The 27,464-nt window shown below is 34.0% G+C and overlaps 3 protein-coding genes across 13 annotated transcripts in view; 1 reads left to right on the forward strand and 2 right to left on the reverse strand.

Moving 5' to 3' along the window:
• LOC128985492 (eye-specific diacylglycerol kinase-like) overlaps positions 1-23,883 on the reverse strand; it is a 319,947-nt gene extending 296,064 nt beyond the window's left edge. For 10 of the 11 annotated variants that reach the window (XR_008490033.1, XM_054405036.1, XM_054405029.1 and 7 more), the window contains exons 1-2: positions 23,771-23,883; positions 3,444-3,588 (exon numbers count right to left, since the gene is read on the reverse strand). The gene's annotated coding sequence lies outside the window, so the exon portion shown is untranslated. Of the gene's footprint in view, positions 1-3,443; positions 3,610-23,770 lie in introns of all 11 variants that reach the window. The other variant, XM_054405028.1, reaches the window with a different exon arrangement.
• Positions 13,110-16,272, forward strand: LOC128985495 (uncharacterized). The gene is made up of 2 exons (XM_054405040.1): positions 13,110-13,655; positions 15,437-16,272. Exons 1-2 carry the CDS (start codon positions 13,230-13,232, stop codon positions 16,256-16,258), a joined length of 1,248 nt encoding a protein of 415 aa, XP_054261015.1. The 5' UTR covers positions 13,110-13,229; the 3' UTR covers positions 16,259-16,272.
• On the reverse strand, positions 16,416-17,738 carry LOC128984721 (transcription factor Adf-1-like). The gene is made up of 3 exons (XM_054404062.1): positions 17,504-17,738; positions 16,760-16,854; positions 16,416-16,421 (listed from the first exon to the last, which is right to left on the reverse strand). Exons 1-3 carry the CDS (start codon positions 17,736-17,738, stop codon positions 16,416-16,418), a joined length of 336 nt encoding a protein of 111 aa, XP_054260037.1.
• Positions 23,884-27,464: the final 3,581 nt, after the last annotated feature.

Consider the following 27,464-nt stretch of genomic DNA (forward strand, 5'->3'; position numbering starts at 1 on the left):
TTTTTGTAAAAAGCATTATTATCTCCGTAACCATCCTAGATACAGCTAGCATAGTATTTTTGTAAACTTGAACTGAAATATAATTCCTTCCTGAAAAAACTGAAAATAATATAATTCAGGCCGAAGATAAAAATTAACAAGTATATGTCATGCCATTCTAACCCCATTTTTTTATTTTCATTCTTCTTATAATTCGCACGTAACTCGTTTTTCTGCCTTAATATGAATCATAAAAAATAAGAATCTTTGGTTATGAAAAATAAGAAAGGTCTAGCCTTATGGGTAGAGTAGCTTGTAGGGAGAGTCAGAAGCATAGATAGTCGTATGGGGATTTTCTATAAAAAAAAGTTCTCCAATATATAGGAATATGTTTTTATTTGAAGCAGGAACTGCTGGACTGATTTTAAAGTAAAATTTAACGTTTAATAAAAATAATATAAAACTATCCTGACGTTGGAGGTGATTTATTCTATACAAAACCATTTCCATAAAGTTATACTATCTAAGAATGATAGATAGTTAAAATTTCAATCATTCAAACAATATATAATATACAAGAAAATAAATTACTTTTCTTCACACAAAAAAGGAAGCGGAGTTTTAAACCTGAATGGATGAGACGACGAGATATATTTTCCACAACTGTGGAACGAAACCCTTCAAAATATTAGATTAAGGCCCTCCTACACGGGTTGCCTGATATTCCATCGACAAAGGGTTCTGAATTACAAAAGTTTGTAATATGAGCCGTTCAAAGGTGTGGTCTTTATCCGTGTAATCATTTTGTGGTATATTGGACACCAAGTTCCCTTTACCCTTTACTTTGATTACAGTGTTAATCACATTCATTCTTGGATATTTTGTTGAATTTGAAATTTAAGGTTATATTTGATAAGAAATTGCATATGATTTTTCCAAAGTCTTACTTTTACTAATATTTTTGAGGAAGGTAAATTCAAAATCTCCTAAAAATACTTAAAACATTTATTTACACCTGAACAGTTAACGTAGAAGACAGTAAATAATAAATATGTTAAATAGTAATTGATTTCAAATGGACACTGCAATCATCATTAGACCCGAACGACAAGTATCTCGATACTATTTTAAATATAGGCGAGGTTAAGGAAAACTTAAATTTACATTTGAAAGGAAAACTTAAATTTGTATTTTAAATGAAAACTTAAGTTTTAATTTAAGTTTTCCTTTGAAAAATTTATAATATTTAACGATAAAAAATAACCATCACACTTTCAAAATTTTGGTATGATCGAAAATACATTAATGTATACATAGAGTTAATTTAGTAGAATATGAAAGAAGTGTATTCTATTTGTTTTATGTTTTATATTTTATTTTCTTGTTCTGCAGTGAATTTTGTGTACTAAGTAGATTTGATTCAAAATCCAAACTAAAGCAATTTGTTTCGCTAAATTATTTTCTAGCGGAAATGAAATACACATACATTACTCCCAAATTGTTCAATGAATATACGCTAAATCTTTATCGACAATAAAAATGAATAGGCCTCAACTGTGAAGTAGTCGTTTCAACTTAGAAGTATGTGCTTCGGTTTTATCATCATATACATTAAATACTAAATACTTGAGGCACTGGTCTACACAGTGCTACAGCTCTTACTAAGAATATTTATTTAAAACAGTGGTTACTGCAGGTATTTTGTCTGTTTCATTATATAACACTGAGCATTGAAATTCAACGCACTTTTCATGGATTGATAAAATATTCGTAAAAGCAGTTGATCCTTGAAGAGTTTATTGAAACATCCAATAAATTTGTTTACTTAAACATTAATATAATAATTTATTAATCACAAATGACCCACTAGTTATCAATAACTAAAACGCCTTAGAATTAATCATATCGGAATCATCACTAAATCTATAAACAAATGGAAGTTGCACACATCTGGTCAATGGTTATTGCTTTACACAATACTATAAGTTACATCTAAAGATAATCTAAAAATATATTATATGCCATGCAAGTAAAAATATTTTTGATAACTATAAAGTTACAACATAAAATACCATTTTAATGGAACTTTAATATTATTTTCAGTGCTAGCACTTAAAAAGTTAATTTATAGATGTTAACAAAATTACTTCAATTCTTCAAAGTTTTGGATGATTGATGAAACATTGCATCGTAAAATCTTTTAGATGAAAAACCACAAGATATAAGGGCAAAACTTTAATCGTGTTATACGTTCAAAATTACTTTACATAAACAACAAGTTTAAATTACCTGGTGTACTCCCAAAGCAACCACTGGTTTTGAGTTACATAAACACATTTCGTGCTACTTCCTACATAAAAATGTTTTTTTATGATCAAATATATTTACAACGAATTTCTCTCCCCTTCATTTTATAGGGTATCCGCCTTATTATTTATAACTTGAATGTGGTTTTTGGGAATGAGAGGATTCGAGTCAAAAAAGTGATCACGATTACATAAGATCCTTTAAAACAAACATTGTTCTCCATAACTAATAAACTATGCGGGCATCGATTGCGCCAACTAACCTGAGTCAGGTTACTGAATTGCGCCAACTACTCCAGGGAGCCACCCAATACGTTCATTAACTGCACCAAGTGGCGGCCCTCTTTGACTAGAGTAGGTTACCGGTTCTCTTTGACCGTATAATTGAGAAGGTTAGGTTAAGTTAGGTTTGATCAGGATGACATGTAAACAAGGACATTCCTTCTGCCGTCAACTCCACCCCTACTACACCTGGCTTGGGCTTGGCTCAACAAAGGAACTTTTTTGAGACCTTTTAAGGGCTTGGCGCAGTTAAGGAACTCTTTGGCGCAATTAATGCACGATCAATAAACTAGTTGGTTGCACCCAGCGTTTACGATTTTTTATTTTTATTTTTTTGAAAAATTCACAAAGGACCCATGTTTGAACGAAGGGATGAGGCTTTGGGGGTTATTTTAACACCCAGTATACCAGGTAATCCAAAAATATTTTATATCATTTTTACCTGTACTGTACTTTAAAGTAAATTTAAGCATGTTACCTCAATCAATAGAATTTTATCTTTCACTGTTGTAACGTGACTTTTTAAATTCAATGTATTTTTGTTATTTTGGAATAAAAAAACTTGACTTATAATATTTTATTAATTAAGTAGAGCCTTATGTCAAAAAATGTTGATTCTTTATGCTATACATCTTTTATACCTAATACTTCCTATCCAAGGCAACAGTAGATTAAATCATTTAACAAACCTCCATAAATTTATTTAAAGTACATATTTTATTTATTAAAAATATATATAGTACAATTTCAATTTAACAAATCAAAGTTTTTCCACCATAAAGCTCTACTTAATATTTACTATGTGTTTTAAAGTATCAATCCTTCTTGAAATAGTTATATTAAGCGTTACACCTAGACCCTGCAGTGGTAACTTGCCTGTGGTGGCGTCGATGGAAGGGGGTTGTAGTGTAGCGACGCTCGCCGTGCTAGCAGCTGCTGGCAGCCCGAGCATGTTGTCTTGATGTACACCAATGTCTTGTTCAAACACTAGCACTAGTGACGCATCTTGGTACACTTCTTGCTGTAGGGTATCAGAAGATAACTACAATGGATCGTGTAACTTGATTGAATCTAATCTCATCACTTGGAGATTGAATTAGAAGTTAGTTTTGACTAAACCGTGTAGAAGTGTTTTTGTGTTGGGAATTTAATGTAAATAATCGTCATGTTAATACATTTCTCTATACGAATGCTACTTCGTTTAGTTTTTTGACGTTCAATTAGAGTGTGAACATTTTTGTCTGGTTTGATATAAGGAACTACGACATTTTTAATAATTTCTTTTAAATCGAAGGGCTTCTTTTCCATTCAGGGGGCTTAACATACGCAGTACATCTTATTTTCACTTCTTTGCATATTTCTTGGTAAATTTTCTTTGAAATAAAATGTTGGATCGTCATACAGTACAGAAATTTGACAAATTCTGAACAAAAAACTATAGCATGTATACGCCTCAACATTGCTCCTTTACGATATCGAAATTACTTTAGCTCTCACATTCATTCGGTTTCCTCGGAACGATTATTTTTTAATAGTTCTTGGTTTGAAAACAGCATATCTATTGTTTCCTTTTCCAACTGAAACCAAAAAGTTGACAGTTTCCGATTTAAAGTTAAAACTTAAATCTTTTGCGCTGGGGGGGGGGGGGGGTGTGAATTATTAATTTTTATAGCTGGGGTATTTCGAACCTATTTTCCATTTGAAACATTAGACATCCAAAAAAGCAAACCTTGTTGATAATAAAAAAACTCACGGAGTTAGTTCCAAACATTGGACAACTTTACCTTGCAAATTTCACAAGCAATTGTGTTTTTGTTTAGTGAATCAACAGTGTTCCCGGCATGACAACGAAATCGCGAACTGCGAACGTTTTTTGTCAGTAAACTAAGTTAGATTCTCTCTCTCTGATTCTGCCTACGATACAGAATACCTGTGATTTCCGACTGGGTAATTTGACATCCATTCGGCTTTCCGATTCCTGAAGCCGTCTGACAGTAAGGGTTTTAACAATGTTTTTGTTGACTACCTAAACATTGCTCGGGTGCAAGCGTTTTTTATTGTAGGGTAGCTGTAGAAACTATCGAACTCAATTCTTTTTAGTGTAAATTCCGTTAGATATTTTCTACTTCGTAATAACAGGTCAATAAATTCAAGACCTAGTTTCCTAAATAAACATGCATTTAAATCAACAAAAGTAAAATGTAATTCGACAATGTAGTCTTATACTATCCGCTTAGTAAAAGTTTGAAAATCAATTTTAATTCCCTCATAAAATCAAAAAGAAAATGCGTTTGATCATAAGACACAATTGAGAACATGAATGGATGTAGTTTCTAATTATAAGGTCGCCGATTCGATCCTTAGAAAAGGTCCGTACAAGACTAGTGAAGTCGTTGGCTCAGTTGGGAGCGGCTATCTAACCAAGTAGGCGATGTTGTAGTTTTGCGTTCTGGTTCTCTGATTTGAAACCTGTCAGTAATTTGCAGTCATAACTAAAAATATTCTGCCTTTTTATCGTTTGATACGTTATACGACATCATATTTACCATGAAAATTTAGGTTAAAAAGATCTCTGAATTATAAACAAAAAAAATTGTATAACGGTGATCAAATTTTCGTACGAAAACGCCGTGTACTATCGGTTCAATATCGAAATACTAGGTATCGTTTTTATTTCGGACAAATGGGTTTGATTCAATCGATTCATAGTTGAATTAATATAATGAACACCATTACTGCAACGATGTGAAGTGCTGCCATCGGTGTTCGTAGTGTAGTGGATAAAGTATTCGGCTCATGTCCAAGAGGTAATCAGATCGAATTCCAACCGGTGACATTAACTTTTGTCAACAATTTTGCTTAGAATGTGATTACTTCTTAACTGTACATCTTTTGTTACAATTTGAGGCATTTATAATTTGTTTTATGGGCAGGACTATTTTTTTCGATTTGTAAACCTTCATTAGATTTTTTTTCATTATCAGCAAGTTTGGTTAGATAGGTTAGGTAATTTTATAATAGAATGATATCTGGCTCTCATTTCGTCTCTAACACAATAGCCTCTGACAGATGTGACAAACGACAACGACAACTACAAACGAATTGAAGGTATAGATGATGTCGTGATTCGACAGAGTAACGAACGATAGTCGCAAAATCGCATGGCTTTTTATACGAAAAAGTGCTCACCTTGTAGAACAGAATTGAATTGACATTGAAGTACTGTAATACATTCATTTTGAATCACCTTAAAATCAGAACCAAACTATGACGCGGGGCCGTGGTTATATTCATGTAGTCTTCATATCCATCAGGACTGATATTCACTAACTCGTAAGCCTTTAACTATGTTAAACGATGTTAATGAAATCAACGGTCAATCAGTCCCAACATGCTGTGACGTAGTTGTGGGCAATATTTAGCCGATATCCAATATACAATGTGTCCAATATTTCCAATATGTGCGTATCCTTCTGCCGTAGGATTGTGTATTATTTTTAGATAAGGGGTATTTCCACGAAATGGACCGAAATGAAGCCAACTTGATGTAGTTTCCACCTAGAAATCATAAGGTTGCCGGTTCTATTCTGCGAAAAGTTCGTTTTTGAAGTATTAAAGGGCCTTTCAAACCGTTGTATTTGATGAATTTCATAAAATGTCCTAGCTAAACAACAGCTAATCATAGTCAGTGCTATAACCTATTTATTAGTCATTAATCGCTCATCATCGTATAAAAAAACACCCTTTTGGCGTTATGAAATAGTATATTTCGTACCTAGGGCCGAAAATGAGGTTTTGCCGGCTCGAGATAGTTAAGTTCGAGGCGAAGTCGTGAACTTAAAACGACCGAGAGCTACAAAACCATTTCGGTCCATGGTACTAACGATATGTTTCACCGCACTTATCCTATTACCACTATTCACCCCAATAATCATGCACACTAATAGTCAACACAACTACAACTTTAAGGTTATGTGAAGAAATAATTTGAGGAATCAGCAAAAACAATAATAAACAGTTGCTAGGCAGCCGTGACAAAAACCAAGTCTATTGCAATACTTTGGATACTGATTGTGTATTTAATATGCATTTATGTTTTAAGAAAGTAAGCGGGCAGCTGATTTTCCTGCCGAAGGGATGTAAAAACCTGATCGGTCCCCAAATGACGATGACAGCTGGCATGGCCAGCAAAACGTAACTCTGAGCTACCAATTAACGTATGTAAAACAGCTAAAAACATCATAGTATGGTGAAAAAGAAATTTCATCTACTAAATTATAAAGAAATAGTCACCACAAAAATAATTACGTGAAAATTAAATTCACACGCTATTTGAAACGAGCCGGGTCGAGTGGGGACAGCTCACAAAGATTTAATGAGAATCGCACGTTTCCACACCCACACAACGTTCTCATCGCGTTTAAATTAACAAGTAACACCTCGGATTAGTTTGCACCTTTGTTCGTTAAGTGACACTGACAAGGTTTTGTTATTCAGTGCAGACTGAGCGCTGTGTAATGAGTGCAAGCGTTATAAAACATGAGTTTTGTGTGATGAGTTTTATAATGAAACGGATTGTTTTTTGTGTAATATAAATCGAAGATAAAAAATTATAGTTTGACTGGGACTAAAAAATGTATTGGTTACACATTTTTTTAGCCAAATGACTATTCCTAGTTGCGCAGATTTTAAAATACCTTTTGGTCACTATATGGTTTGTTTTTGTATATGTTTCTGGACATAATAAATACATTTTTCAACACTGCTCAATGTATTCTATACTACAAAATTGTACAAAACAGCAATTATGTGCTCTAACAACCTCAATACAATAACACAGTTATTTGGTATAACTATGGAAACAATTTAATCCTAACAGCGGAATAGGCTAATTATAACAAAAAATATATTCAAACTCGTTTATAGATGTCACTATATACAGGGTGGGGCAATGAGAACGCCACAATTTGTTTTAGCTGTCACATGTTAATCGTTGCAACAACGAATGATCAGCTGTGCTTAAAACATCAATTAAACTATACCATTTTAGTAAATATTATGCCCGAGGCTATTAACAATGAGATTTTGATGTGCAAACCTATTTTTAAAATAGTGGTTCTAGTGCAAAAACCCAGAGATTGTTTGGACCACATTCCATCCTTGGTCAACATGGCACTGTACCAGATTGGAAAACAATGGTGAACTGGGTAAAATTATTTAGGATAAACGCTTAAACCTTAAAAATAATCGGTGGGTCCCACAAAACTCTTTGTACATCAGCAAATGTTGAAAGAGTGCGAGTCGCAGTAACTCAAAGTCCAAAGAGATTTACCAGGAAGCTGTTGTTGAAAGCTTTACGTTGGCTCCTTTGTTTGGAAGGGGGGGGGGGGGTTTCTAATAAGCTACTTGAAGTTCGAGGTTTTTCAAAGTCACCCCACAGATTTACTTGAACCGAAGCTAAGAATTGTCCCAAAACTTAAGTGATTCCTGAAGAAATGCAGGAGGAGTATTTGATGGAGTTTTCAAGTGCCTAATATCAAGTAGGACAAGGACGTCACTTGCAGGATTTCGTTCTCAAGAAATGTAAAAATGACTTTGTTAAGTTAAAATGGCAAAAGATAAGCTGTGTTTTGATGTGCTATTTATATCCATAGGGTGAATATTATTGAGTTTGTACTGCTTATAAATTGGGGCGCTTTCATTGCCCCACCCTGTATTTTGTAGAGTATATTCCTAAGATAGTTCATATGTATATTTTGCACTAACAAATGGTGATGTGTATCTAAAGGGGAGTGTAATGGTCTATTGGTAGCGCGGGACTTCGGCCTCTTAGGTCCCGGGTTCAAATTCCACCAATCACCAATTGATTTTATTTAAGTGATAATGCCACAACTTCTAGGTCTAACCTGAAGTAATGTAAACAGAAGACCCGGAAAAAGTCTATAATCCTAGGGAAAATGTATCTAACGTCGGTTTCCAGGCTACGTAATGTAAAATAATAACGATTTATTATCATTAAAATCCATATTTTTTAGCCCCTGAGCTGATCTTGTGACTAAATCAATAAATAAGGTTACCTTCGTCAAGCTCATAGAAGTTGAAACATTGTTACGGCCGTTTCAGCATATCCATGCCATCATCAGACGTTCAGCCTAAGTGGCGTCGTTTATATACAAAAACACAAACTGTCACACGCGACGTACACATACATAAACATAAACGGGGGTTTTTTACTAAACAGGCCTGATGATTAGACATATCCGCACAAGAGCAAGTAGCTGACACTACTCAGCTACTGGAGTCAGCTACTTGCTCTTGTGCGGATATGTCTAATCAACAGGCCTGTTTAGTAAAAAACCCCCGTTTATGTTTATGTATGTGTACGTCGCGTGTGACAGTTTGTGTTTTTGTATATTAACGACGCCACTTAGGCTGAACGTCTGATGATGGCATGGATATGCTGAAACGGCCGTAACAATGTTTCAACTTCTGAGCTGATTGACGAAGGTAACCTTATTTATTGATTTAGATTTATTATCACTATTAATTTTTCTCACATTTCGCTTACCACAGAATTTGAATGGATTATTAAGTGGAATTGCATGTCTGAAAATACCGTTCAATGCTACGACAGATGAACACACCCACACACACACACACACACATATTTCACATATCGGCAAATTGGTCACATATTGGATATCGGCTAAATATTGCCACAACTACGTCATAGCCTATGTTGGGACTGATTGACCGTTGATTTCATTAACATCGCTTAACTTGATTCCAGGCTTATGAGTTAGTGAATATCGGCCCAGATGAATATGATGACTATTAATATAACACTGCATCATAGTTTGTTTTTGATTAAAAAGTGTTTCAAAAGGAATGTATTTCATCAATAGCTGTTATACGTGTACAATGCTTTTTGTTTAGAACTCAGAGGGAGATCTCTTAAGCCCAACATTTCAATGTAAATATGGATATAACTGTTAAATTTTAAGTGGTAACACCTGGATTCGAACCCACAATCTCGCTATCTTGGTTGCATATCTGCTACTTCACTATTCTTGTACGGACATATATGTAGTGTAAATGTTTATTTCCAAACATTCATAAAGGTTTTATTTCTATTCTAGGTTTTATGAGTGCCTGCGTATAAAACGGTTCATTACGGATTTGAAATTGGACGTAGAAACAAACTTTCAGTTGATTATGATTGAAGCAAATATAACTTAGAAAAAAGAAAAAACAGCTCTTGCAATACTACTGATCGTCAAATTCAACATATTATCTTTTATGGATCGTCCAAAATCCACCTCTTTTCAATAATTCATCTTGAGTTTGGTTCTAGAGCTGACTTCCTGAATAATTCATTTGTAAAGTCAAACATAAATTACAATATCTATTAATTTAGTATCAAATTTTCATTTTGAACCAAATTTTACCTAGTTAGTAAAAAGTTTAACTCCTAAAATATTAAACGTGTGTTGGCACGTACACCATATTTGTTAGTGAAATGCATTGTGAAATCTGCAGCTTAACCCTCTCAATAAATCAAAAACATTTCGATCAAACTTCCTACTCTTCACTTTTCCTAAGAATTAAATTTTCGTTTTTAATAAAAAAAAACCCACTTCAATTTTATAGATGTTTTCTGCGTTCATTGTGAAATTTGCTTCATAACACTCCCAAACCACCAATGATTGCTAAAACTTCCTACAGTGAAACTACGTTCAGAGTTTTCCTAAACATTTATTTATGTTTTGCCAGGGAGAAAACGTTTCACCGTATTACGGACTTATCTATAACTCACTTTCTTTCTCATAATATAATTCCATTTCGAGAGTAAACATAGAAGAAAACCGATGGTGTAATCTAATAAGGAATGTCATTTCTGAAAAGGACGCCGCATTTGAGGCAATATCTCAAATGCATTCGTATCATACATTTTTAATATCGTTCCAAACATTCTTGAAAAAGTTCCAAAGTATTTCTCCTAAAGTAGTTACATTTTATCCAAGTCTTCATTTTCTACTTTAATTTAAATGCATACTTAGCAGAGTGAATTTCTACGAAAAACAGTCTTTGAGTTTGGACATACTTATTTATATTTTGAAATACATCTAGACGAAATTACGTGAAAAAGAATGCTTTATTAATGTTTATAAAAATAATATTTTTAGAAGTAACATAAAGTTACTATAGTAAATTCAAGGGAGCGACTTAGTCTAGTTTTAGACGTTTTTATGTATTTTTCATTATTAATTGAGCTCCTAAATTAAGTTTAAAGGAAAAATTTACAGTTCAAAATAAAAAAAACTCGTTTTATCACAAAATACAGAAATTTTAAAATTATTTTTCCTTTTTTTAAAGCTTTGGAAAAATTAAATTCAAAAAAAGTAATCATGAAATTCAAAGCGTAAGTTTGTTACGACAACACGCGGATTTAAACTTATTCTGATGTTGTACCGCAAAGTTAATATTATTTGTTTTTAATATTCCCACTGTTTACCTTACCTAACTTAACCCGTTGATTTTTCGCAAAGTAAACATAAGAAGATTACTTTATTTACTTTAGGTATCACGGGTGTTTACTTGTTGAGATTATTTGGGGTTCAGTAATGTTTTCTTTGCAAATACGCAAAACTAATACTAAAACATGAATAATTTGGAAAATAAATAATAATGTTGATCATTTTTTATAAAGTTCATTGCCATGAATTTTGAATCAGAGGTGTAAGTAGTTTAAATATTATTAATGCAAACATAATCTATCAATTATTTGTGTTTTACTAAATGTACGGCGAATTTGATTGCTAACCTTAAGAATTCAAGAAAAGATTCCCTACGATTCAATTATGATTTATAGCATATATTGCTAAGGCATAATTTAAATCATTTGAGCGTCAGTTTAGGAACTAACAGGGGATGACAAATTTGTTTAACTGTTTTTACAAAATATTTGAAACAAATCTGTGATTTTGTACTGCAATTCATAAGTTAATGAATAAAATCTTGCGCATAACAAAAAAAAAAAAAAAATATTCTCCTCATTATGTTAAATAAAGCAAACAGTAGCAGAGTTATAAGAGTTGAAAATTAATTTTTAATACTGCTTAAGGTTTTTATGACTTCCCTGTAAAAACTCTTTTTTGTGTACAGGATGATATTTTTGTGTTTCGTAAGAAAACTATTTATATTGGCATTTGAACGTTTTTTAAATACTTAAAGGAACCGCAACCACTTCCATTGCACACTGAATCCGTTCAGTGCTTACTTAGTGGATTTAGTGCTAAACTTTGGATTCGGCTATCTTCACGTTCTTAAATTGGTTTATTTGTGGCCTTTTGACCTGAAGGAAAACGCCAAGCCTGAGTTTTTTTTTACTTCCCAATATTGTGATCACGCTTAATTTTTTCTTGTGTTTAATGTTTAACTAAATATGTTTTTTATAAACCAAATAACATTTATTGTTTGTATTATATACATATATTCGTCGATAAAAAATAATACTAGTAACAACATTTGATATTAATAATAGCATGTATGTCACCAATTAATAAGCATTAATGTAGGTTATTAATAAGCGAACCAGAATGTGGTCTTAAACAGTTAGAGAACCTCTGCCCTAAATAAAGCCCTAACAATAAGGAAGGACGGCAATTTTGTTGAGAGAATAAGAAGAAGAAGTCGACCAGGTGTGTTTGATAGATGTTTACTATTTTTCCGCTTAATTCAACGTGAAACTTAGGGTCAATTTATCAAGACTCTTTTGCCACCCCTCCCTCGATGGAATCGTTCTCTTTCAAGCTTTTCGTTAGAAAACCACCCAACCGAATAATGGTTGACAACTCCTCTTTACGTCTTTTACCTTTCATTTTATTATTACTTAAACCTCACAATACTAGTAAAGATGTCTTTATTTGCATTAATTAACATATTGCATTACTTGTAATTTATATTTACCATTACAGATATTTGTTTACCATTTTTAACTTTTAAAAATTGAACATGTTTGATTGTCTGAGTGAATAAAATGCTCTTTTGGTAATGAGGTTTCCAGTTCGATTTTGAAAAAAATAGCGTTTTTCTAGTTCGAAACTGGATCCAGCGGTCCTTAATGATCGTGCTTTTATGGCCATATAAAAAGATTCGGAGGGGTTTTTTAAGTAACAAGGCTACCAACTCATCCATTCAAAACTTGCCATTAATTTATCACACACACTACGTAAGGCGGTGACACACTATCGATCTTTTCCCCGATCAAGACCCCGAACCGAGCAGGGAGAAGGGAGAAGGGAGATAAATATCAGCAAAATTTCACTCCGAACATTTCCCCGAACATGGCCAAGACCAGACGAATTCTACCGAGCGCGGCAAAAGGGAGTTTGGAGAGAGATAGAGAGTGTGTGCGAGTGAGAGCGCGGATGCAGTGACGTGGAAGAGGGAGGGGGGGTGCATTGACCTTGCTGTTGCCTTGCCACATTTGCAATAGGACCCACACCGACAGTCGACAGTCACTGACCCATATTGCTGTAGTATGAAGTGTCAAATTAGTTTTCAATTTCAATAATCTTTTGTTGGGTATTTTTAAATTGTGGTTAGTGTAGTGCAAAATATTCTGTTTATATACAAACCATTCGTTAAGCCGTTGTTGTGATGGATATGCAAGTTGCGGCAGCAGGATATATTTATATATACCTGGCTACCAAAAAAATCCGAAGGTCCCGGAAAAATCGACGGTGGTGGGAGACCAGGTTATGTAATGGAAGAGCAAACCAAAACCCCTTGCTAAATGACCTGAAGTTCCAGGAAATAAGTGGACAATATAAAAACTTTACTAGGATGTCCCCCCAAGACTTTGAGCACCTGTTGAACTTGATTGGGGGGAAAATCACTAAAAGAGACACCCATATGAGGGAATCTATATCAGCTCAAGACAGGTTGGCAGTAACCTTACGGTTTTTAGCAACTGGAGACAACTTCAACAGCCTACAGTACCTATTTAGAATTTCACGCCAAGCCATTGGACAAATAATACCAGAAGTTTGCCAAGCTCTCTGTGATGTTCTCCAAAACATTAAGGTTAGTACCCATGTAAAAAATTTGCTATAATATTTAATAAAATCGAATCATAATCTTTATTTATATAAAACAAGGACATGTGAGTACATCTGAAAAGTGTCAACTGTCAACTTAGCTATTTTTTAAATTAACAGTGCTTAACTATTCATATAGGTACTCTTCTATTTAATATATTACTTTGCAAACCAAGTAAGTTTTTAGTTGTAGTTTAAATTTGGAGCAGTTTACCTTTAGTTCTTTTGGTAATTTTCTGAAAAATTTGCTCCTTTGTAAGACTTTTGTACATCTCACTTGTGACTTTAAGGTATACGTAATACAATCGTTAGGCTACATAAATGTCTAGAAGTATTACATACATAGGTGAGACATAAGTTAACAGTAGCCTACATAAAATAGCTCCATGGAAAAAGAGGTAATAATAAATTAGAAATTAAACAACACAAATATTGACAATATTGTAATTTAATACAGTGAGATAAATACACAATCATATAAAGGTAAAAAAGTATTCAACAATAATCAATAATGTTTGAGTTACACTTATTAAATTAGTGGAAAAAGTACCATCATTAAGTAAAAAAAGTATCATTAAGTAATTACTTATATAGGATAACAATATTGTAATTTAATACAGCGAGATAAATACACATTCATATAAAGGTAAAAAAGTATTCCACAATAATCAATAATGTTTGAGTTGCACTTATTAAATTAGTGGAAAAAGTACCATCATTAAGTAAAAAAAGTACAATCATTAAGTAATTACTTATATAGGATACAGATAATTAAGTACCAGTAGTTCAATAGTTTCTTCATACCGTCTTGAACTGCAATATTTTGTAGACTGAGCATACTAAATAAATTTGATTTTACACAAATCATAAAATTATTTTAAACATTGCATGAGCTACAAAATATTTGTAAAAGCAGAGTAGGCCTAACCTTACTGATGTTCCACCTTAATTACCAGTGCACTCATCATCTAAGTAGTTTATGGGGTTGAAAAGTTTGGTCGGATTGTTTAATTCAGGTACTTCTATGGAGGGTGGTCTTGAATCTGTTCTACTGTGAGACCTAGATGAATTTGGAGTATGAAATTGGGATCCCCGATTATTGAAGTGCGAAGGAAATGAATTGTGGCAATAGTTTGATTCTAATGTAGGTGAATACATTTCACGGTTATTCCCATAAACAGTATTCAAATTTCCTCTTTCCGCCTCAATAAATACCTCTAATATTTTGCTTTCGACGCAAGACCTCATGTAATTGTCAAATCGCTTGAGTTTTGATGCCACAAGTTTCCCAAAAATTTCTGCTGGATCTTCTTCTGGTTTTGTGCTTGTGGACTGTGTTAATATATTAAAAGCCTTGTCTAGTCGCTTTTCTTCAAGGATCCGCCTTTGCTTTGCTGTCATTTTATTTTTACCTGACTTATAAGGCGATTTCTTACCCGGTACACGTGAGGGATTCACGGTGGCTGCCTCAGGTTCATTAGTTCTATCTTCTATCTGCTCTGAGTCCATGGTTTTGTCCATTTCGTTGGGCGTGCCTATCTCTTGCGTGTTTATCTCTTCATAATTCTCTTCAACTTCATGCTGAAGATCATTACCCCCATCGTCAATCTGGAAAAAGCCAAAAAAAATTTATTTTCTAAAAAGTTTTAATTTTTTTATAAAGCTTTGGAAAACATGTATGGTAAAATTTCCATACAACATAAAACTATTGCTTACGTTCAAAATTGATAATAATTAATTTTGTTATTACTGGCTATTTGTTTCCAGATACCAGCACAACCTGAGGAATGGGAAAAGATTGCAAAAGACTACCACAATAAGTGGAACTTTCCGCACTGCATCGGAGCCGTGGACGGCAAGCATGTTGTGATTGAAAGTCCAACTGGTAGTGCAAGTGTCTTCTACAACTTTAAAGGATTTTTTAGTGTTGTTTTGTTTGCGTTGGTCGACGCAGACTATAACTACATGTTTGTGGATGTTGGGGCCCAAGGGAGCGCTGGGGACGTCGCAGTATTTGAAAACTCGGCTCTTGGGAAGAAGTTGGCTGAAGGATCGCTAGATCTTCCAGAACCGAGACCGCTTCCCGGAATGGAGTCTAATGACATCCCTTATTTCATTGTGGGGGACGAAGCATTTGCTTTGTCTGACTTCCTTATGCGAATGTATGCTGGACACTTTCCTAAGGGAAGCAGACAGAGGCTGTTCAACTACCGCCTATGCAGAGCTCGCCGGGTTGTGGAAAACGTTTTTGGGATTACGGCCTCTGTGTTCAGAATACTAAGGAAACCCATGGCTTTGCAACCAGAGAAAGTGAGCTTGATAGTGCTCACTATAACAAAGCTGCACAATTTCCTGCGACAGCGCAAACACTCAGCTGAAAGGTACACTCCCTATGGCACTTTTGATGAGGAAATTGACGGGGAAGTAGTACCGGGGTCATGGCGCAACGACTCTTCGATGTCATCAATGTTGCCCCTCAAAAGAGTAGCGCGCCGTCCTCCTCTCTCTGCTGCTGAGGTCAGAGACAAGCTGTCGCTGTACTTTGCAACTGTTCAAGGAAGAGTACCGTGGCAGAACAAGAAGGCCTAAGCACAAGAAGGGATAGCCTACTTCATAAATGAAATGTTTTTTTTCACTCTTATTTGTCTTTGGTTGTGTAACTCCTGAATTGAGTGTTTGACAAAAATCAAAATATAACCTAAATCGTTATAATATAAAATGGCATCTTATTGTTTTAGGTACCAATTTACCCCTGTTAATTAAAATTTCTTTATTAAAGCACACACGTATCAATAGTTGTTAACCTCTTAATAATAGTAGAACCTTAATAATAGTTGAATGTAAGATTATTACATTCAATCTTAATTATCCATTGCATGGATATGTTTCGATAATAAGTTACTTCAATATTTAGTTCATTCGATTATTATGTTATGTACAACTGGTTTGATATACTCATTCATTCGATAAAAAGTAGTACGATAGTATTCTTTCGAAAGTCCCTACTGTACACAGCTTAAGGAACTGCAGCTGTTCAGAGATTTTTCTAACCTATCAGTAAAGATTATTATGAAAAATTCTTAATCTTACCGTATTCAGCACAGACTTGGGCTTATTCTTCTCCATTGTAAATCGCATAGCCTCAAAAGCATACCAAGATCCAGCATAATGAGCACCGTCAGCATCTAAAAATGTATTTATTAATTTAGTTTGATGTTACTGATATTACTGTGTTTGTATTGGGATGGGGCTCATAAGGTATTGATCTCAGGGACTGAGGAAAATTTTGAGAAGACTACAGTATTTTGTTACTATGGACTACACCATAGAAACGAGAAATATACATAAATAAATCAAGTTTGTTTGCCATATAAAGTACAGTGCCCAAGTTTGAAGCTGATAACTCAAGTGGTTTAAACGTTATCTAAAACTGGAACAGAATACTGGGTATGGAGACCTTAAATCATTATATATACTCTTTGATAACACAGGTTGATTATTAATGAATTAATTTACACAAATCTACTAGTTGAACACTGTACAACTGTGACTTTAACTTAATTATAGCTAAACCCACCATGCTATTATAATTAGAATAATAAAATGGCATCATGTTTTTAAAATTACCCTGTAATTAAAAATTGAAATATAGTGAAATGTACTTCAACTATTATTTTACAAAAGGATTCCACTGTGTTCTGAGAGGTTTGAGACACACACAGTACCATATACACATGGCAAGTCACACTTTTTCAACGCTAAATGAAGTGAGCCTAGCTAGAATAACAAATAAATAAACAAACTAGGCTACACAGATATTCAAGAGAAGCTTACCTTTTCCTGTCTCCACTTTAGTCACTTTGGTACGTTCCCGTCGAAAAGAAGCCAACAGATTATCCCATTTCTTTTTGAGTTCAGTTGGTGGTCTTCCAATGACAGCTGATATTTCATTCCATGCATCTCTTCGCTTGACCTTGTGGAAGTGCAAAGGGTGCGATAAGTCCCACAAAATCGGTCGATCCTTATACTCAGCTATTAACAACAATGCGTTCTCTTCAGACCACTCCATGATGTGATTAATTTCAAATCAAACCTTCCACAATCACTGAACAAAACAAACCACGCGTGATAAATCACAGCAGACAACTGGAGTCGACAGTCAGTCGGTGGTTGACAACGGATCACACCGGGACCGGGAGGCGGGAACAGTGAACAGTGTTGCCAACGGTTCAGAGACTTTTTACCCTTCAACTGGTTCAAAATTACCCCGAAACTACCCGACTTGTCCCAATCTAAAAAATGAACACCAGACCAAAGCCAAAAAGTTTCTATAACATAAAAATTATTGTTAAAAGTCGCATTTTGAAAACTTGTCGCAAAAATAAAATATTCTACAAAGGATGCTTAGTTATATCTATTGATTTCTATTGATTTTATTCATTGAAATAACGTTACAGAATGATCATTTTAATTGCCTTTAATAATATTAATGTTTATATTATTTTTGAAAGAATTTCAGTCAACATCAATTACTTAATTCAACCTTAATATTATTGATATAATTGATTTATTGGTTTCTACACTTTCAACCTTGACCAAACAAACCACAAACATTACATCTTAAATGATTAAAATATATAACGGCAACATATTACCCAACATTTATTTATTTTACCAATTAAAGAGTTTAATTGCCATATTAAATCAGAACTATCAGTGCTAGCGCAGGCGGCCGCTCGGTGCGGCGCTCGCGACGATGTTCGGGGCAAAAATGTACCGTGACACACTATCGTACATCGGACCGTACATCGGACCGATCTTTTCTTTGATCTTTCGCCAAAAAACCGCCTCCAGAGCGCTCGTCTCCCTGCTCGGCCTGATGTCTTGTTCGGGGTCTTGATCGGTGTACGGACCCGTGACACACTATCGAACATCCTCCCTTCGACCTCCCTTCTCCCTTCTCCCTGCTCGGTTCGGGGTCTTGTTCGGGGAAAAGATCGATAGTGTGTCACCGTCTTTAGTGTGCCAGTGTTTATAAAATAATGTATTCAAAAGTTTTGGCATCAAAGGGATAAAAAAGCTGTTAGTAATGAACAAAAAAATTATATTTATAATTCAGAAAGTAGTGCGTATCACAGTAAGTAGATGAATAAAAACAAAGTAGCCTATACTGTATTTCAATCGTAAACAAAAAATTAAACTAACGAATACTTTTGGAGCTGGACCTTTTATGATGGAAATTTTCACATAAAACACGTTATTAACACTGCATTTAACTTTCATTACCACGTTTTGGCGACGAAAAGAAACTCAATTACGTGAAACGGGCTCTTGAAAAGGCACTTTTACTCGAGAGCGTAATGGAAAATTACACCAGAAGGGTTAAAATGACGACACAAAACCACAGTGGCCAAGTAGGCCATTACTGTTGTAAGGGATAAGTAGTGAGGGAATGAGGGTTCTAGGACATTTGGGTCGTCTAGCCGTTATAATGTGATGACGTAATTACAGAATACAATAAAGGAATGTAGGGGGTGACTGGCATATTTTAGTAAAATATTACCCTGGATGAAGGTTTACTTTGTCGTAAGTATAGCTGATAATGCTATTATTATAATTATAAAAAGGTTATAACATTTTTGATCAATTACTATTAAAAATTACGACAGTGTATATTTTTTCAGCAATGAATCCATCTTGTCAATCAAGTTGCTTCATTCATTTGGGACAATAGGCTTATTATTATAAAGGTTGGGACGTCAATGAATAAATATCAATTAACAAAACTGATAAAAGCAATCTAAATTCAAACAAACTCTATCAACTAACAAATTCTGTTAGGAAATACCCAGCTTTGACAATATTGTTCTATAACTGATCCAAGGAGATGATTGTATGATACAATTTTAGGGAATTGAACTTTAATTAAATTAATGCTTTAATATAAATAATTAATTAAAGAAAATCACTTCAATGTGTTTTTTACTACAAATAAACAAATAGTAGCCATATTATCCTTATTTAACTTTTTAACGTATTTATAGTTTAATAATTACGTAGTATTTGTTAAACAAAAAGTATCTCTTATAATGAAATATCGATAGTACAAGTAGTTCCTCGTATTCGAAATATTTATTTCAATAAATTGTGTAAATTAGAATCTATTTTTATTAGTTATAATTTGAACTCCTGATAAATAATAATAATAATAATAAATAATAGTCACAATCAAAACTACTGACTTTTCCAGAGAAAATACCCAGACTGATTGCTTCTATAGATATGGTTTACTATGGTATTTTTTAAGGACAATACTATAGAAAATGGTATTTTACATTACTGATATACTGTTCTTCACAAAAAATTATTTAAACATAGCTAATTCATTTTTATACGCAGTCGTATAATGTGACATGTATAATCTTAAAAACCTAGAGCCAAGTTGCTAATTTTAGAAATTTGTATTTATCAAGTAAAAATTGATACAAATTATAGCCTACGTATCATAGATGACGTGTCAGTTATACTTTTTCACCATATATTTCAAATTGAATAAAAATGTTTGAATCCTCTAACGCATCACAAATAATGAAAAAATGTCCTATTGATATCCATATCAACGATATCCTTCAGGGTAATTGGGTACTTATACCCCATCGTTAAACAAAAATAGGTCTGCTCATCAAATGCACGTTTTACTAGTCCCAGCAATATTTGCAATATACTTAGCGGTAATATATTATAATAAAGTATTTAAACTAAAAAAAAAAATAAAAAAGTGAATCGGTATGCTGTAAATATATTAAATGTACAATATGTATAATATGTTCAACAATGTACGTATGGAATCCATCTCATGTCTTTGTAAATACAAATTCGTTATTTGTATAGTAAAAATTGAAAAGTATTGTCAGACAGAGAAAAAATAAAATTCGTGAAAGCCAAAAGTACGTGGATAAAATATAAGAGTATGGATGAAACGACGACAGAATACTTTGTGTGGTTCTGAATAGATTCGAAATATCGAGAATAATTAACAATAAAAAAAATATTCCTACCTTTTTTTCATAATGGATTTGAAATATTTATTGAATTAGGGGGAGTTATTTTATATGAGTAATTTTGAGATCTACGACAAGGAATTTGTTTATGTGGATATTTATATAGCAATATTAGTTGTATAATAAAAGTGTTGATAGTAGATAAACGCATGCAATCTGCTAAGAGTCCATGATGAAAAATATAGTAATTTAAAGTTCCCAACGATGTGAAAGAGGGTATAGATTAACCCCTATCGGCAAAACAAACAAACAGAATAATCTCTTGATCTACCATCCCTAATCCGACTCTTTCTACACATTTTCAATCCGAACATAATTGTATCACCTTTCATTAAGGTTTAATGTTACGTTGATTTACATATTTATATTTAGGTTATACAATACATTTTTATTGTAATTTAAGTTATAAAAACAGATTTTAAGTATATGCTTTTTTATATTATAATGAAACTACTTAATAACTTAATTGTACCGCAGGATTTAAAAATAAATTTCAACAGTTCCACAACTTGTCAAACTGATATTGATTACTACACAACGTTGTCTACCTGACTGTACTGTAGGATTTATTGTGTACTTCAATAGTCCCAACACCTGACAACTGATATTGATTACTACATAACGTTGTCTACCTGACTGTACTGTAGGATTTGTTGTGTACTTCAACAGTCCTACTACCTGACAACTGATATTAATTTCTACACAACGTTGTCTACCTGACTGCACTATAGGATTTATTGTGTACTTCAACAGACCCAACAACCTAACAACTGATATTGATTACTACACAGCGTTTTCTACCTGACTGAACCATAGGATTTATTGTGTACTTCAACAGACCCAACAACCTAACAACTGATATTGATTTCTACACACCATTGTCTACCTGACTGTACTGTATGATTTATTGTGTACTTCAACAGTCCCACTACCTGACAACTGATATTAATTTCTACACAACGTTGTCTACCTGACTCTACTGTAGGATTTATTGTGTCCTCCAAAAGACCCAGCACCTGACAACTGATATTGGTTACTACACAACGTTGTCTACCTGACTGTACTATAGGATTTATTGTGTACTTTGACAGTCCCACTAACTGACAACTGATATTGATTACTACACAACGTTGTCTACCTGACTGTACTGTAGGATTTATTGTGTACTTTGACAGTCCCCCTACCTGACAACTGATATTGATTACTACACAACGTTGTCTACCTGACTGTACTGTAGGATTTATTGTGTCCTCCAAAAGACCCAGCACCTGACAACTGATATTGATTACTACACAACGTTGTCTACCTGACTGTACTATAGGATTTATTGTGTACTTTGACAGTCCCCCTACCTGACAACTGATATTGATTACTACACAACGTTGTCTACCTGACTGTTCTGTAGGATTTATTGTGTCCTCCAAAAGACCCAGCACCTGACAACTGATATTAATTACTACACAACGTTGTCTACGTGACTGTACTGTAGGATTTATTGTGTACTTCAACAGTCCCACTAACTGACAACTGATATTGATTACTACACAACGTTGTCTACCTGACTGTACTGTAGGATTTATTGTGTACTTCAAAAGTCCCACTACCTGACAACTGATATTGATTACTACACAACGTTGTCTACCTGTCTGTACTATAAGATTTATTATTGTGTACTTCAACAGTCCCACCAACTGACAACTGATATTGATTACTACACAACGTTGTCTACCTGACTGTACAGTAGGATTTATTGTGTACTTCAAAAGTCCCACTACCTGACAACTGATATTGATTACTACAAAACGTTGTCTACTTGTCCAAGCTTGCAATAGAATAATTTTTACCTCTTGGTACCAAATATCTACACAGATACTAACCACAATACACTGTCTAGCTTATTACACTGAAGAACTTCACATTTATCCGTTTTATTTCAACTGACAGGCAACTTACACCTGTTATTAAACATTACACAACTTTTACTAGACTGTAATATCTAGACTAGATCTGTAGATCTAGTAGATGTAGCAATTGATTAGTAGATATGTAAGGTCTAGACTGTAAGATTCACTATTCAAACAGCGAAACACCTGAATTCAAATATTGATTACTGACACTAACACCTGATATTGATTAAGCTTACTACTTAAACTTGTAGTAATGGAATACTTTAACATACTAACGCACGATTGATATTGATTGACTGATATTGTAAAACGGCGTCTACCTGACTGAACTATATGATTTGTAGTATATACACTCTACCTGACAACCTATATTGATTAATATAACATATTTTCTGCATAGTAGCATTTTATTTTATAGTCGGTTTTATAGTTGTTGAATAATTGTATAGTAACCATAATACATTAATATAAAAGTTCGTGTCTTGACTGTACTGTATACATTTTATATTTCAACAGACCCGCCACCTGACACCTAATATTGATTACTGCACAGTTCTTTCTAGCCAAATGTACAGTACAACCTACCGCATTCGTCTACAGATTAAACATTTTTTATGTGTTTTTATTTATTGGTGTTCATTCTAATTCATCACATTATCGTATTGACCTAACAACAATTCCAAAAATGTATTATAAAATCAATTGTTATATTTATGTGATTAAACACTATCTATAGCTCAAGACGCTTCCAAATGATAAAAGATTTTTGTAATATTATACTATATGCCTGAAAATTATAAGTACTCATAGACATGGTAAATAAACAGTTACAATAACACGTAATTCACGATTATGCTTTAGGGATTTCTACTTTTAACTCTGCAATATTTATTGATCCATTCAATATTGAACAATATTAGTAATGTATCAACAATATCAGTTTAGGTATTTTTGTGGTCGGAAAATTGCAACAATAATTATAATATTAGTTCCTGGTACTTTCATTGTTATTTTTTTTTTATTAAGTATAAATATAAAAATTGAAGGATTTTTTTGATTTTTTGTTTTACAATCCAGTGACACAGATTATCTCCTGATACCCCTTATCAGTAACCACTTGCTGTTATCAATACCTTATCAAGATCCGGTCACTATTGGGTTGGAACTTGACACAGAACTAGCATTATCAGTACGATTTGGCCTTATCAAGGTAAAGTTAACATAGAATCGTTGCCGGGATGACGAAGGTACGAACTAGGCGTCCGGATCGACGCGACACCGTCGAGTTACTGACATACTGACAAGTCTTTCAGTTGTACCAACCTCCACCCACTGCGCTGCCAACGTAACGGCGTTAAATTTCCCTACCTTTTTACAGAGAAAAATGTTATAACTGTAAAAAAGTACTGATGCAAGCACATTAAAATATTTGATTCAATATATAAGTAAATTTTATAAAACTTAACCACCTTAAACTGACCTAATTCTTTGCAATAAATGGATTTACATTCGTAAATGACACTGATTGCCAACCTATTGAAATACTTGTAACAATCCAATGGGAATTTTATACAACTTATGAATTATACAAACTTTTGTACACACATTTTTTTGTTCCATTAGAATGGTGCTATGAAAAACTAGTATATACGATAACTTAGAGAATAGGGAGCATTATTATTGTTTTGATATCACAGATTTATCAAAAAATGTAAAATAAAAATAATGGTGGAAAAGAGTTTAAGTAAAAAATGAAGTAACAGATGATTTTAAGTGTATTTAGTTAGTTGAATAAGCCTATAATATGTCAGAATATCTAACATTCACGATGATAGCAAACAAAATGACATTTATAGAACAAAAGTTGATAACTGTTAGGTAATATTACAGAGAGACACATTTACAAAGACATGAATTTGTGTTTGAGTACTCATTAAAAAAACCTGTAAATGATACCTTGTCTGTAATTGTCATAAACTAAAAATTAAACTGAACTAATCTAACCTAACCTGAACTCCACACCGCAATAAGATTTTTAACAGAAAATCAACCTTTACATTCAACATATCGAATGAAATATTTTATTCGATTTTTATATCGACATAGTATTTAATCTATGTGCTGCCTGCGTAACTGTACCCGCATATTCTATCGGCGGTATAATCAAATGAGTTACATACAGTATTCTACACTGGTTCGATTTTATTATCGAAATTAAATTTTAACTCCAATCTGGTAGTGTATCGATAATCTGAGATTCTACGCTCACCTTGTTTCAAAATTAGTTATTACTTGCACAATGGTCACCAGCCGGTATGTAAATAAGGAGTAAAACTTCAAATAACCTTTGCTTCATCTTAGATTAGTTAGCTATTAGCTACGATATTCTTGTGCTCTGAGTAATATAGATACACTGTAGTGTACTGAATCAGCTGATACAATTTAAATGTGTTTTCAATACTTTGTTTACATTGTTGTTTTTGTTGACGTTGGACATAACAACAGAGTTACTTGGTGTTTCAAATATAACTTTTCTTACGAAAATGTCTTGTTACTTTACATAATTAACTCACAGTACTACAAATGGCGCAGTCTACTAAACGGACCGACGATTTACGTATAGATGCTTTTGATGGTCATTCTGAAGAATGGACTTACTGGCTCGAACGTTTCAAGATTGCATTACGAAACAGAGGAATCAAGAATGAGGATACAAAACGAGACTTGTTGCTAGGGAACCTTGGACCTCAACCCTTCAAGCTAGTATTTGACCACGCACGACCTGATCCCGTCAGTAATCTTCACTTTACAGGAGTTATTGATATACTTAAGAAATACTACACACAAAAATCCGCACCACTATCACAGCGGGTTATCTTTAGTCGCCGTTTCAGACAAGAAGGTGAATCTGTTAGTCATTTCGAATTTGCTTTGCGCGAAATTGCAGGTCTCTGTGACTTTAGTGACAACTTAGACGAACGGCTGAGAGATCAGTTTGTTCTGGGCATCAACAATGATCGCTGGCAACTTGAACTTTTGCGCTTACATGCTACGACAGATACTACATTTGAACAAGTCACAAACACCGCTACTTTATTGGAAAATGTTGACAATCAACAGTCACAATTCCGTAATACACGTTCAGTCAACAGAATAAGCAACAGGAACAAGAAGAATGCTTTCGAAACGATACCGTTGAAACAAGAAACAAAAGGAAACACTTCGAAACAAAACATCTTACATCTTAACAAGAGAACTGACTGCATTCGGTGTGGTTACAAGAAACATACACAAGGAACGAGCTGTCCCGCTGTCGATGCTACTTGCAACGCCTGTGGAGGACTGAATCATTTTGCACGCACTTGTCTTAAAGTGGGTAATGCAGTCATTATCAAAGGTAAGCGACTTAACATGTTAGAGGCAAAAAACTCGTCTTGTAACTCTAGTGTTAAATCTTTTTCTGATACAGATCAAATCCAAGCGATTAATAAAGGGTCGAAAGTAATGCTTTCAGTCAAGTTAAACAATCATACAATTTCAATGTTGTATGACCCAGGTGCAGCGTTCAGTATCATTAGCAGAAACATATGGCGAGATCTAGGAACTCCTAAACTATTTCCCACAGAAAATCTTAATGCATATACAGGAGTTCTAATTGAAACTATGGGTAAAACGTATGTTTCAGTTGAAGCTTTTGGTTCCAAACGTAAGTTACCGGTAATTGTTGTTAAGAAAAACGATATACCTTTGTTCGGCCTAGACTGGGTTCTTGATTTTAACTTACCACTGCCACCTGGGGCTCAAATATGTACATTGTCCAAACAGCAAACAGAACAAGTAAGTGAACAGATTGTTAATGACATTGTTAACGGTTTTCCAGAAGTTTTCAGTCCCTCTTTAGGTACGATTAAAAATCACAAGGTATCTTTTCACATGGCTTCAAATGCAGCTCCTGTAGTTTCAAAACCACGGCCAGTTCCTTTTGCTTTACGGGAACCTGTGGAAAATGAAATTCAACGATTAGTAGACAGTGGAGTTTTAGAACCAGTCGATGCCAGGAATGAACCTATCATTTGGGCTTCGCCCATAGTAATAGTGGTAAAACCGTCTGGAGCTATCCGCATATGCGCGGATTTCAAAAATACTATAAACAAACATATGCTCCCCGATAAATATCCTATGCCTACATTCGAAGAGATCACCTCAAAACTTACAGGTGGCCAGGAATTCTCCGTCATAGATCTCAAAGATGCATATCTGCAGATGGAGGTCGAACCATCGGCACAACAGTACCTGATTATTTCTACTCACAAAGGATTTTTCAAGTACAAACGCTTACCCTTCGGAATCAAAATTGCCACCGGGGTTTTTCAATGCAAGATGGATCAAGTACTGGCAGGCTTACATGGAGTCGCTTGTCTCCTTGACGACGTCATAGTCACAGCCCCAACGAGAGAGGAACATATCGAACGTGTCAAAGAAGTGTTAAGACGTTTTCAAGAATCTGGAATTCGTGTCCAGACATCAAAATGTAAATGGTTTCAAGATTCCGTTAACTATTTGGGTCACAGAATTGATAGAGCTGGTATACATCCAACGACAGAACATCTGGAAGCAGTGAAAAACATGCAATCACCGAAAAATGTGAAAGAGTTAAGATCATTTCTTGGGTCGATCAATTACTACAGTAAATTTATTCCCCATTTACAGTCCTTGTGTGTTCCATTACACAAACTGCTAAAGAAAGGCGTGAAATGGCATTGGAACGAAAACCATGAACAGGTAGCAGCAAAATTGAGGCATCTTCTTACTACAACAGACACGTTG

This window comes from Macrosteles quadrilineatus, unplaced genomic scaffold, assembly GCF_028750875.1.
Source record: "Macrosteles quadrilineatus isolate MER2022 unplaced genomic scaffold, UCM_ALF_1.0 Scaffold_2__2_contigs__length_208266976, whole genome shotgun sequence".
NCBI lineage: Eukaryota > Metazoa > Arthropoda > Insecta > Hemiptera > Cicadellidae > Macrosteles > Macrosteles quadrilineatus.